General features: G+C 34.2%; 1 protein-coding gene across 6 annotated transcripts in view; it reads right to left on the bottom strand.

Moving 5' to 3' along the window:
- Nucleotides 1-13,903, bottom strand: part of LOC145686307 (uncharacterized) — a 1,046,376-nt gene that overhangs the window by 336,655 nt on the left and 695,818 nt on the right. For all 6 annotated transcript variants that reach the window (XM_081759457.1, XM_081759458.1, XM_081759455.1 and 3 more), the window contains one exon: nt 207-424. In XM_081759457.1, the coding sequence (XP_081615583.1) occupies nt 207-424 (218 nt within the window). The remainder of the gene's footprint in view (nt 1-206; nt 425-13,903) is intronic.

Here is a 13,903-nt window from a genome sequence, read left to right as displayed (position 1 = left end):
TTCTGTCTAGGTAATTAATGTTGTATTATTGTATTTGCTGTTGATTAACATTTTACTGAAGTTGAAGCTTAGTAATGTAACCATATTAATGTAACTAGTTGATGGTGAAGAAGTATATATCAACCAAATTTTTAAAATAGTTTCTTATTCTCTGAAATATTGATATTAACCTACATTTTAGAAACATGCATATAAGAAAATCCTACCTGAATTTTGTCATATACTATAGTTGCTGGATTTACTAAGAGTGAGTATTTATCTTGCAAGGAAAATTCTTCTAGTGAATTGAAAGGCATCACTGTCTTCTTCGCTGTGATTTTCGACATCATTATGGATGAGTAAGAATTATAGATCAAATATCCAAAGAGTACAGCAGTTATATGCACGATGCGACCAGACCAGAAAGTAGCATGTATAGGTGAACCTGAAATGCGTAATCAAAGAGGAAGTGAAACCACAGGTAATCTCACACTAAAGAACAACATCGTTTATTTAACTTTTCAGCAGGTTAAGAAAAAAACAGTAAATTCAAACACATTAAGATGACTAATAGAGCATTGTAGGTACCAACTACTGCACTCTTCTGTCAGTAAATATGAATATTCATTAGCCTCAACTTTTTAAAGGGACAATATGAGCCAGGTATTTAATGTGATTATTGCTTCCCCTAAAAGAAACTAACTAATTACTCTGAGGCCTATGGAACCCGGAGGTTCAATGCCACGTTCACAAAACCTCTTCACTGACTTCTATCCTTAACCAACTGGATCCAGTTTCTACTTTGTATTCCTAAATTTGCGAGATGAATCTTAACCTAAAATAAAATATTAGACGCATAACTGCCCGATTAATAAACTCTTCATAATGTGAGATATTCTACTTGCAATACAACATGATCCTAGCAGATATCTCCTATCTCCAGAACGAAATAATAGTAGTTTGCCAGTTTTGAAATTCAAACATTGACACATATATATACATATACATATATACATATATATGAAGACCAAAAGTATAGACCAACTTCGGTGTACAGGTGCTTTCTTTCGGCTTTCGAAAACATGAAAAAATGAACTCAGATCCATAGCTCCCATACTGTAGTCGGATCAAGACCACTTAGAAACTCATATGTCCGCTATCGAAAAATACAAGTTTTAGAATCCTAAGGTAGTCACTCAATAATATGTATAGAGGAAGTTTGGATACAAGCATATAATTTGAAGTACTCATCAACCTTCTCTATAAAAATTGTTACAGAAGCACCGCAGGATTCTGAAACTTCCCACAACAAAAGGTTCCACAGTTTTGGAGCTTTGGAACTTCAAAGCTCATTTTCTTTAATGTTTTCGGCGGCCTATAACTTCGAAAGTAAACATTTGTGCACCAAGGTTGGTCTATACTTTTTGTCTTACATTGCTGTCAGGAATCACTTCCCAAACGTTGTCGGTGTTGTTTCGAAGCACCTTATATATATATATATATATATATATATATATATATATATATATATATATATATATATATATATATATATATATATATATATATATATATATTTACATCTGCTTATGCTTATGACATCAAATATGATCCGAAGCTTTCTGGCATCCAATGGAAAGCTTGGAGTATATTAATATTTGTTTGCATATATTGTTATTGTAGAGTGTTCCCATAATGACCATCGACTTCGATTTTATAAAATTTGAGAGAGAAATTTAACTTTTTATTTTGTGGTCAATTTGAAGGCATTTTATTACACTGTCATTAAGAAACCCATATACATCATCTTACGAATCAATCATTATGGAAGAATTGCATGTGTATGTTGCATCAGTAGTACCAATCTTTGAAAGTTTCATTAACAACTATTCTTTTTTTAATTGATGTTCTGAGTAATTACGCGTTCTGTGTAAAGGTGCAATTAGATTCTTTCTCTCTCTTTCTGTTTCCAGCTACCGGCATAGGCATATGAGAACTACCAGATATACTTTCGTGTGTATATAAGTTAGTGTGTGTGTGTGGCGGGTTCGGGGGTATGAAGTATTTATTACGATCACTTAGTGGAACTTGCCATAACATTCCGCACGATAACTTTTGAACGAATGCGAATTTTTTAATTCTGTTTTTTGAAATAGATAAATAGAGTAATTATCTCGAGGAAGTTTGTTAACGGAGATTATTTAGTCAACAGAAAGTGGTGCAAATGAGCCATTTCCGGTTTCAACGTTGATCACTGTAGAGCACATACTGTAATAGATAACGAAAAACGGTTTTCGGCAATCGATTAAACGTTTCAAGGACAACTCCCATATTCATTCTTAACACTATAGTAAAACCGGAAGTGGTATAAATGAGTCATTTCCGGTTTTATTGTTAATCACTATAGAGTAAAAACGGTAAAAGATAGCAAGAAGCAATTTTCGGCAACCGATAAAGCGTGTGAAGGATAACTTTCATCTTCATCATTAACATCCTAGTAAAACCGGAAGCAGTAGAAATTAACTATAATTTCCGACTTCAAATTAATCTACATAGGGAGATAGGGAGAAGCTGTTTTGGGAAATCAGTTTAGCGTTGTGGTAATAAGTATCGTTTCCTCTCTTAAACTTCTAAATAAACCGGGAGTAGCAAAACCCAACTACTTCCGGTTTTAGTGTTGATCACAATAGATTAGAAACCGTAATAAATAGCGAGAAGCGGTTTTCAGTAATCAATTAAGTGTTCCAAGAATTTTCTAATTCGACTTTAATCTTTGTACTCAAACCAGAAGTGACATAAATCAATCACTTCCAGTTTAAGCATTGAGTATTATAGAATATATAGCGAAAAGGGAATAGAATGGAAAATTTATTAAGTGCCCAAGAGTGTATTCCGTCTCGACAGTAATTACTCTACTCAACTAGGAAGTGAAAAAGAATATACTACAACTTCTGATTTCCAAATCAATTGAGAAAATATTACGTAAATCTTTACTGTTTTTACTATTAGGATTACGTAGTGAAACTTGTAACAACGTAATGTTTGTACATACGTCCGTCCGTTACTCCGTACGATGACATTTGGACGGATGCGAATTTTTAAATTGTTTTTGCAATAGAAAGATACAATGATTATCTCGAGGGAGTTCTTTAATAGAGAAGATTCACAAACCGGAAGTGGTATAAATATGTCATTTCCGGTTTTAATGTTGATCATTATAGAACAAAAACGGTAATAGATAAGGAAAAGCGGTTCTTGGCAATCGATTACACGTTTCATAGCCAACTCTCATCTTCATTCTTAATAGTCTAATAAAACCGGAAGAGGTACGAATGAGCCATCGAGAATGGACAATCGAAAAAGCGTTTCAAGATTAATCTACGTCTTCACCCTTAGCACTCCAGTAAAACATGAACTGGTACAAATGAACCATTTCCGGTTTTAACGTTAATCACTATAGAGAGAAAAGGGTAATAGATAGTAAGATTTAGTTTTCGGCAATCGATAAATAGTTTCAAGAATAACCTTCTTCTTCATAATTAACACCTTAGTGTAAAAGATGTGGCAGAAATTACCTATAACTTCCGGTTTCAATTTAATCTATATAGTGCAAAAACTATAATTTATAGAAACTGCTTTTTGGGAACTAATTTAGCGTTGTAGGAACAGGTATCATCTCTATTAAACTTCTAATCGAACCGGAAGTAGCAAAACCCAACTACTTCCGGTTTTAGTGTTGATTGCTATAGATTAGAAACTAATTAGCGATAAGCTGTTTTCTGTAATCAATTAAGTGTCCTAAGAATATGTTCTATCTCGACTCTAATCTTTCTACTAAAACTTGAAGTGGTAGAAATCAATCGCTTCCGGTTATAACATTGAGCGTTATAGAATGGATAGCGAGAAGGCTTTTTTTGGTAATTCATTAAGTGCTCCAAGAGTATATTCCATCTCGGCAGTGATCCCTTTACTCAAATCGGAAGTGAAATAAATATACTAGAGCTTCTGGTTCCCAAACCACTATAAAAAATATAACATGATCCTCTTTAAGATTTTATTATTATTAGGATCACGTAGTGGAACTTGTAATATCGTAATGTTTGTACGTACGTACATACATACGTCCGTTACTTCGAAAGATAACATTTGAAAGGAAGCGAATTTTCTATTATTATTATTATTATTATTATTATTATTATTATTATTATTATTATTATTATTATTATTATTATTATTATTTTCAATAAGTAGATAGTGTGATTTTCTCGAGAGAGTTCATTAATAGAGGTGATTCGATAAACAAAATGGTAGAAATGATTTTTTTCAGGTTTTAACGTTGATCAATAAAAAACAAAAACGATAATGGATAGCGAAAAGCGGTTCTGGGCAATCGATTTTACGTTTCAAGGGAATCTCTATTCTTATTCTTAACATTCTAGTAGAACTGGAAATCGTAGAAATGAGCCATTTCCGATTTTAACACTCATTACTATAGAGCAAAAACGATAATAGATAACGAGAAGATGTTTCTGGCAATCAATTAAACTTTTCAAGGATAACCTTCTTCACATTTAACAAGCTAGTAAATTCTGAAAGTAACATAATTGAGCCATTTCCTGTTTCAACGTTGATCACTATAGAGCGAAAACGATAATATATAGTAAGAAGCAGTTTTCGGCAATCTATAAAGCGTTCCAGGAGTAACTTTCATCTTCGTACTTAACACCCTAGTAAAAAGGAAGTGTAGAAATCACCTATAACTTCCGGTTTCAATTTAATTTACATAGAGCATAAACTATAAGATATAGGGAGAAGCAGCTTTATGGAATCAACTTAACGTTGTGGGAACAGGTAAGTTATTATCTCTCTTAAACTCCAAACCGGAAGTAGCAAAATCCAACCACTTCCGGTTTTAGTGTTGATCGCAATAGATTAGAAAAGATAACAGATAAGGAGAAGCGGTTTTCTATAATCATTTAGTGTCCCAAGAATATGTTCTATCTCGACTCTAACCTTTATACTAAAAGCAGAAGTGGCATATATCAATCACTTCCGGTTATAAATTGAGTGTTATAGATTGGAGAGCTAGAAGGGATTTTATGTAATTCATTAAGTACCGCAAGAGTGTATTCCATCTCGACAGTAGTAATCTCTGTATTAATACCAGAACTGAAAGAAATAAGATACAAATTCCGGTATCCATATTAATTGAGAACATATTACATAAAATCCTCTTTACGGTTTATCCTAGAGTTTACTTTTAAATTAAATACTAGCCGGATGTTCACTAAATTTTGTGAGCTACTAGCCCATTCCCTAAGGAATAAGTACTGGCATATTCTGTGGTCAAACTCGGGCAAGAACAGGGTGGACGCGGGTTGCATTTCATACCTTATTTCTCGATAACTACTTAATTAGCCAGCAACATTTTCTTGATAACTATTGGCCGAATCGGAACAAAATTCGTTGGTGGGCAGCCCTCAACCTAATTAAAATCTCTACATTTGCTGGTCGACTTTGGCCAAGTTTTGGGCTTGATTTGCGTGTGGTAATTTATTTCTCGGTAAACTCTTGTCAGATCCAATCTGAAGGATTTGCCATTACAGAAAGCCGCTCGTAACTATTTATCCATTTTGCTTTATAGTGTTCAACGTAAAACCGGAAATGCTTTATTTCTACCACTTTCGGTTGGTAACGAAAGGAGATGAAAAATATTCTTGAAATGCTTAATCGATTGCCGAAAACCGTTTTTGTTTTATAGTGGTCAACGTTAAAACTTGGAAAAGGTTGATTTCTACCACTTTCGGTTTATGGATCACTTCAATTAACTAGCTCCTCCGAAATAATTACTCTACCCATAGTTTGCAAAATAAATAAATAAATAAATAAAATAAAAAAAAATTTGCTTTCTTTCAAGAGCTATCGTGCGCAGTAACTTAGTCGCAGCAGCTATCGTGGTCTGTTTTATTATTATTATTATTATTATTATTATTATTATTATTATTATTATTATTATTATTATTATTATTATTATTATTATTATTATTATTATTATTATTATTATTATTAAGTATTCTACCTGCTGGCAGGTAGTGGGACTAATGGGAGATGTGAGTGTGATTGTGTGTTTTCTTAGGTTCTGGTCTAGAAATTCTTCTTTCACCTTTCTCGGTCTTCAGCTTCCTCTTTTTATTCCCAATATTTGATACCATTTTTCAAATCATCAACCAATTGCATTCTTCTTTTTACTATTCCTTTCTTACCTTTCATCTCTTACTTTCAACTTTTCTCTTCCTCAGTGGGTTGAGAAAAGCTAATACGTTTTAATCTGGTTCCTTATAATTATTACCAGACTGCAGTTTCTATTTTTAAGAAATTGAATTATTATTATTATTATTATTATTATTATTATTATTATTATTATTATTATTATTATTATTATTATTATTATTATTATCGCGTCTATGTTCTATTATTCTTTTAACTGTTAGAGGAAAGGTTCATTTTCTCTACAGTCTCACTTTATCTATAATGCTACTTCGGTATTATACTTAATGTTTAGTTAACTCAAGAAAAAGCGGATCTAGTTGTGTGAATCCTCCATTTCATGTTAGCCTTCGGTGATCATTTAGTACTGTTCAGCGAGGTAATTTAACAGAAGTACAATGTTCTTATAGAGTATTCGTTGTAGTGCTATAAAGTAGGAAATGATACAAGACGCTGTGTTTCCTAAATTAAAGTTTTGGGTTCTTCTAGGGCAATCGTTCCAACATTTTTAACAAGCGCCCACATTCTTAAACCCTACATAGTTCACGCCTACGTCATTCGCGATGTCTTTGACCGTTTCTGCAATTTTATTTGCAGCATTGTATTCTCAAGTCATCAGTAATAGCAACAAAGATAATAACAATAATAATAACCTATACTGTATATAAGACAGCATAAGTTAGTTACTCATTATCGACCAAGCCATAATGCTATAATTAGCAAGAATACTCTTTTTGACGAAAGCAAGGGATAAAGAAGGATTTTTTGGAAATATGTATCCTTAGGGGCGTAAATAGGATAGTGTATCTTGCTAATCCCTGAGGTAAGGAAGATGAAACTAGGCATATAAACTAACCATTAAAAATAACTGAACATGTTTCTCACAGTTTCTGAAAATTCAGGACCTAAACAAGAAAGGAGTAATTCGTATAACATTAATTTTTCAACTGTATTTTATTTCATTTATTTTTAGAAAATGATAAATGTCATCATCATAGGTATTCTGCCTTTATTGGCAGATCACTTGCCGCAGCTGAGAGGCTTCCCTGCTCCACAGTCCTCCGCTAACCTCTTCGTCTTCGCGTATGATCCTTCTGTTTTTATATAATCCATTAATTGTAGTCTCCTTCTCCCCCTCCCTCTCTTTCCGGCCTACTTACCCTCTAGGACGTCCCTCATGATACAATCTCTTCTTAGGCAATGTCCCAACCAGTTTTTCTTCCTCTTCCTAATAATATCTAAAAGTGTTCTTTTCTCACCCACCATTTCTAACACTCTCTCATTCGTTATCCGCTCGACCCAACTAATTCTTTCCATTCTTCTTCACACCCACATTTCGAAGGCTTCCAGTCGATTTTCATCACCTTTACGTAATGTCCACGTTTCCGCCCCATACAGTACAACACTCCACACGAAGCATTTTATGGTCTTTTCTCAACTCTTTATTCAAGGTCCCACAAAACAGACTTTTCTTCCTCCTAAAGCTTCTTTCGCCATTCCTATCCTTGCTTTTATTTCAAGTTCGCACTTCATGTTATTACTAAGAATACTACCCAGATATCGAAAACTATTCACTTGTTCTATTTTCTCCCCTCCTACTTTTATATTTGACACAGACCCCTTCGTTCCAATCACCATGGCTTTTGTCTTTCTAACATTTATTTTCATCCCATATTCTTCAAAGCCCTTTCTCATTTCTTCTAACATTTTAATGATTTTCTTTTCAGATTCTACAACAAGCTCTATATCGTCTGCAAATCTTATGCATTTAATCATTCTATTTAATACCTCCTACCGAAATGCCATCATCATCATGTAAACTCTTTTTCACTATCTCTTCTAGATAGACATTAAATAGTGTTGGCGAGAGGCAGCATCCTTGTCAAACTCCCCTTCCAATTGCACTCTCTTCCGTCAATTCTTCCCCTATCCTAACACTTACTTGTTGGTTCATGTATAAGTTTCTTATTAGTCTTCTATCTTTCCATTCCAACCCTATCTTCGTTAGAACTCCCAACAACAATTCCCAATTCACGCGGTCAAAAGCATTTTCTAGATCAATAAATATAACATACACCTCTTTTCCTTTTTCTATAAATCTTTCACCGATCGCCCTTAATAATCCAATTGCATCTCTTGTGCCCTTGCCTCTTCTGAACCCGAACTGCTCCTCCTCAACTTCTTTATTCGTTCTTTCATATATCCCTCTGTTCAGTATTCGGAGCAGAATTTTAGCTGCATGAGATATGAGACTAATAGTTCTATAATCCTCACATCTCTTTGGGTTCGATTTCTTAGCCATCGGTATCATGATCGTTTTTTGGCCATTCTCCTGTTTCATATATTTCATTGCATAATCCGAACAATTCTTTCTTTCCCTTGTCTCCTATATTTTTAATGAATTCGATTGGTATGTTATCTATTCCAGTTGCCTTTCCATTTCTAATCTCGGATATAGCCTTTCCAAACTCATCCCTAAGAATACTAAATCCTTTATCATCCTCGCCTACTTCATTTTCTACTTCAGCATTTAGGCTACACGGTCTATTCCTACTCTCATATAAGTCTTCAACGTATTCTTTCCACCTTCCTATGACCTTATTTCTCTCGCTGACTACCTTCCCATTCTTATTTTCTACTGCCATCATAATACTCTCTTGATAAATGTAAGAATTCTTTATATTGGAGACGTGAAATTTCAAAATTAAACTCAATTAGAAACGAATCAATACATGTTTAGGTTTTCCGAAAATTCTGTCCTAAGATGAGAATGGAGGATAGTGTCTACCTATTAAAATTTCTGCATTTGCTTACGTTTGAGGTGTGAAATTTGGCTTTCATTTCTTAACTATAAATAATTGAACGCATGTTTCCGGAAATTCCCCTCTTAAAGATGGAGAAAAGAGACGATTTCTATAATATTAAAATTTACCACTATTTATTCAGAAAATATCATGAAATGTGAAATTTGCTTAAATTCGTAATGTGAAATTTCGTAAACCAACTCTGAACTAAAAAGAATGGAATACGTATGTCAGAGTTTTCAAAATTCTCCTTTTAAGCAAAAGGAGGGAGGAATTAATTTACTTATTTCTCGACATTCAAATCGGCGTTCGCTGTCTCATCATCATAGAATGTTCGAGGAGAATTACTGAACATATTTAGAACTACTCTAGAGCATGGTTTCATCATATCGCTTTCACTGAAATGCGTATCCTAAGGGGAGGGGTCAAGGTCTAAAATATTTGCTAAAAAATACAGTATCTTTCAAATCTCTCATGTATGAAGATGAAATTTAATATAAGTACCAAGTGGACACGCAACCCATCGTTCTAGGAAATTCCACTTCCGTCTCATCTCATGAAAAATGATTGAGAATTTTAGAACATAGTTAGCACTTGGCTGAAGCAATTTCTTAACCATGTCAGTTTCATTAAAATTCGTATCCTAAGAGGGTGGAGGAGTTAATATATACGGCGAAAATTAAATATCTTCCAAGCCAAGAAGATGAAACTTGGTATATAACTTTTTACTTAACGAGGTCATCATGTGGACATGCCCCAGCGTTTTCGAAAATTCTGCTTCCAAAAGAGGTTACAGTGTGGCAAAGTGTTTGAAACGTCTGAAATGAATTTTTAAACATATTGAGCATGTGGGACATTTCTATTTTATCAACTCACTTCGAAATAAAAGAATCGTAAAAGCAGAAGAGAATTTAGATTTCTTGCAAAGAATAAATACTGCATCATATGAAACACATTTTTGAACATGGTCGAGCTAGGGGTTTTATTTCACTTTTGTTCAAATAAGTTACGTAATGGGGAAAGAGTGATCAAATATAACTTTCAAATATTTCCCATAAACCTATTCTACCCGTACGAAGAACGGGCTTGCATATAATAATAGTAAATTATAATAGCCATATTCTCACAAATTTATATTTATTTCCAGCATGATTCCTGCATAGCATTGTAATGCAGTGGAATATTATATTTTACCAGTTTTGTCAATGAAACCACAGTTCTTACAGAATAGTTATTTCGTGTTTAAATATTTAATTTAATGTTTTTTTACAACATTCGTAATACTTGTAATTTTAAATTTAGATCTGTCAGAGACTCGCACCCATAGATTAGGAGCCACTGCTCTAAGGACTACCTAGAAACTTTGAATTTACACCTACATAGGATTTGTGACGTGGGGTACCAGTAAGAAAAATTTTTGAAAATTCACGAAAAGAGGAGGAATTGTGGTGAGAGTTATTTTAATAGGATACCCTCATCTCCGAAACGTATAGGACTGTGAACTTAAAATTTGGTATTTTGATTTCCAATTTAAAATAATTTAACACATGTTTCACCATTTCTTTTATATCTTAGTAATAAAGGAGAAGGAAAAGGTGAGAATAGGAATTATTACTCATATAATAGCATATCGGTATCTCAGAATCTCTGAAAGTTACAAACATGAAATTTGGCTTTAGGACTTCTCATTTAAAACAAAATCACTTAAAGACAGTAAACAGGTCCACCCAATATTTTTCAATTAAAATTGAAACCAGAGGTTATAGTAGATATCTACCACTTAGTGTTATTTACTAGTGATTATAGTGGAGATGGAATATATTCTAGGGGCGCTTAATCGAATACAAAAACCGTGCCTATCTATTGCCGTTTGTCATATACAGTCTTGTTCAAGAAAACTTTGGCATTCATCTCTCTTTGAAAAGGCCTGTGGTCTTACCTATAGTTAGAATTAAATCAAATAAATGTGAATTTTGTTTGGTCGATTAAGAAGTTTATTTAGAGCCACAGCATTATAATTTCCTTTTGCGGTTGCAAGAATATCATCTTTCATAGCAGGGTGAGTGGTCAAGATTTCTTGAACAAGACTGTACAACGATGAACGTTAAAACCGGAAGTGGTTGATTTCTAATAATTACGTTTGATTACAGGGTAAAAGAAGAGATGGTATTTTAAGAACGCTACCTATTTTAAGAACGCTCATTAAAAAAAAAAAAAAAAAAAAAAAACTCTTCTCGCTGTCTCTTATAGGTCATGTTCTATGTATATTACATTGAACCTGGAAGTCCTACTGGGTTACTAGGGTGTCTATTGGTCACGAAAAGGATTAAAGAAAGTCACGAAATCAGAAAATGGTCATGAAAGTCAAGAAATTTTGCTTTTGGGTCACGATTCATTTTATCTGTACAAATATAAGTACATACTTGTAAATGTTGTTCTATAAAGTGTCAAAATTCACCACCAAAAACGTATATAATTTTAGACGCTACCAAATCACAAGTAAAGCACGCTTCTATCACGTGCGTGAAAATTGGCCCAAGTCGCACTAAAATTCGCTTTTGAGAATGTTACTAAACTTAATGGTTTGTTAAAGAAAAGGTCATGAAATTTCATTTTGGAATTTTAGTAGACACCCTATAATTTCTGATTTTATTAGAGTGTTATGGAAAGACAAAATGTATTCTTGGGATGCTCCGTCGATTGTCGAAAACAGCTTCTCGCTATCTATTACAGCTTTTGCTCCACAGTAATGAAAAGTAAACCGAAAATTGTTGATTTCTACCGCTTCTGGTTTTATCAAAGTGTTATGGATAGAAATGAAAGGTGTTCTTGGAATCTTTTAGTCGATTTCCCAAAACTGCTTCTCTTTATATATTACAGTTTTTCCCCATTCAATGTTAAAGCGGGAACTTGTTTATTTCTGCCACTTTCTATTTCAATACAGTATTAAGGATGGAGTTGATAGGTATTCTTGGGATGCTAAATCGACTGCCGGAAACCGTTAAAAGCAAAAATGGTTGATTTCTACCACTCCTGGTTTCTGATCCGTAACCTCCTGGTTTATGATCCTCTACTAACGAACTCTTTCGAGATAATTACTTTAGCTATCAATTGCAAAAAACAGAAGTCAAATTCAGTTTCGTTCAAGAGTTTTGTGCGGAGTAACGGACGGAGTAACTAACTGTACAATATTATTATAAATCTTACTCTGTAATCCCAATAATTAGATACACATTTCAGCGTTTTTGATTGTGATCTAGAAAGAAAGAAAAGGGTTTGGAAGAGAATAAAGGTGGATATTACAATTATTATTATACTAAGATGTTTATATCTCGGGATCCCGTAAAGTTGAAGACATGAAACGTGGTATTTGAACTGAAATTGGTATGCTTCCTGATATATAAAGTGCAAGGCAGGGACGGCGCTAAGGGTGGTGGGCGGGGGTGGGCAACCGCCCACCCATCCGCCCACCCCAACAGAACAGGGGTGTCATTAAGGGGGACAGGAGGGGGCAATTGCCCCTCGCAAGATTTTGAGGAATACATATACTTTATCGATTGTCTACTAATATACTAGTGCAAACTGTGAAAGTCTTATGTTGTTGGTGTTCTTGCCCCCTCAAGCGAAGTCTGAAATGACACCTCTGCAACAGAAGGAGAATAATAAAGGTGACCAGTGCCGGATTTAGGTTTGATGGTGCCCTAAGCTATTGAAGATAATGGGGCCAATTTATTTCTAGCATTCTTTTTCAGCGACAAAATTTCGCCTTTCCTGTTTGAATATATGCTATATGGTAATTTATGGACCTAATACATATCTATTAAGTAAATACGTTTTCGTGTATATTTCGTTAACTTAACTTACTGTTTTGAATGCATTACAGAAAAACTGTAAAATTTGTAAAATTAGCGGTAGTTTAATTTGGTACCAATAAAGTCTCTTGCCGATCTTTTTGCACCAACTATGATCCACGCTCCACGCCATGCTTCTACAATATGTGGAGACCGCATCATTTCTCATTTCAAGTTGTTTCTATTCAGTTGGGTAAAGTTTGAAACGTTTCCAGGGATCCGTGTAAGTAAATACAGTCTAAATATCATCCAGGGTTGGTAATTACTGCCTGAAGCTCAACTAATCATGTGAGCTTTTTCGAGGTCAGGTTACTGCAGTAACTCAAAATGGAATGCAACCCTCGAAGATTACACAAGGTGTAATACGACACAAATTCGCTGGAACCAGAGGCGAACTTAGAAGGTTAAAACTGGGGAAGGGGCAACTAAAATCCAGATTATGATAGATATACCGTGAGTTTACTCTAAACTTTCAAAAATATGTAAGTAATGGCTTCAATTATTTTTGTCACTCAAAAAACTGGGATCGTAGACCTCTCCGGCCCCTGGCTAGATACGTCTCTGGCTGAAAATCATAAAAACATCGTTAAAAAAACCTAACTGTTGCACTAAAATTATTATAAGACCTATAAATGTAGGTAGCATCTTTTTACTGCGACGTGAAAAGATGTTGGAACCTTGCCTTGCTATGTAGTAACCAGTGGCGTATTTAGGGGGTGGCTTCCGGGCTTAAGCCTCCCCGAAATCACTTAGTATATAAAGTAAATGAAATATCTTGCAGAATTTTCACATTTCCAGGCAAAGCCCCCCCGAAAGTTAGCAAAGCCCCTCCCGAAACAAAATCGTAAATACGCCACTGGTAGTAACTAGTGCCGATAACCTAATGGATTCAGCCTGTTGCATACTAACTTACACAAGGTAAATTCGGGCAGTTCTGAACGTAACAATACATAAATTACTGTTAATACATACAAACGAACGACTCATATGCCTAGAACGAAT

This window comes from Thermobia domestica, chromosome 5 (genome assembly GCF_964235325.1).
Source record: "Thermobia domestica chromosome 5, izTheDome1.hap1.1, whole genome shotgun sequence".
NCBI classification, from domain to species: domain Eukaryota; kingdom Metazoa; phylum Arthropoda; class Insecta; order Zygentoma; family Lepismatidae; genus Thermobia; species Thermobia domestica.
The sequence above is the reverse complement of the archived record's forward strand: the minus strand, read 5'-3'. Positions and strand labels throughout refer to the sequence as shown.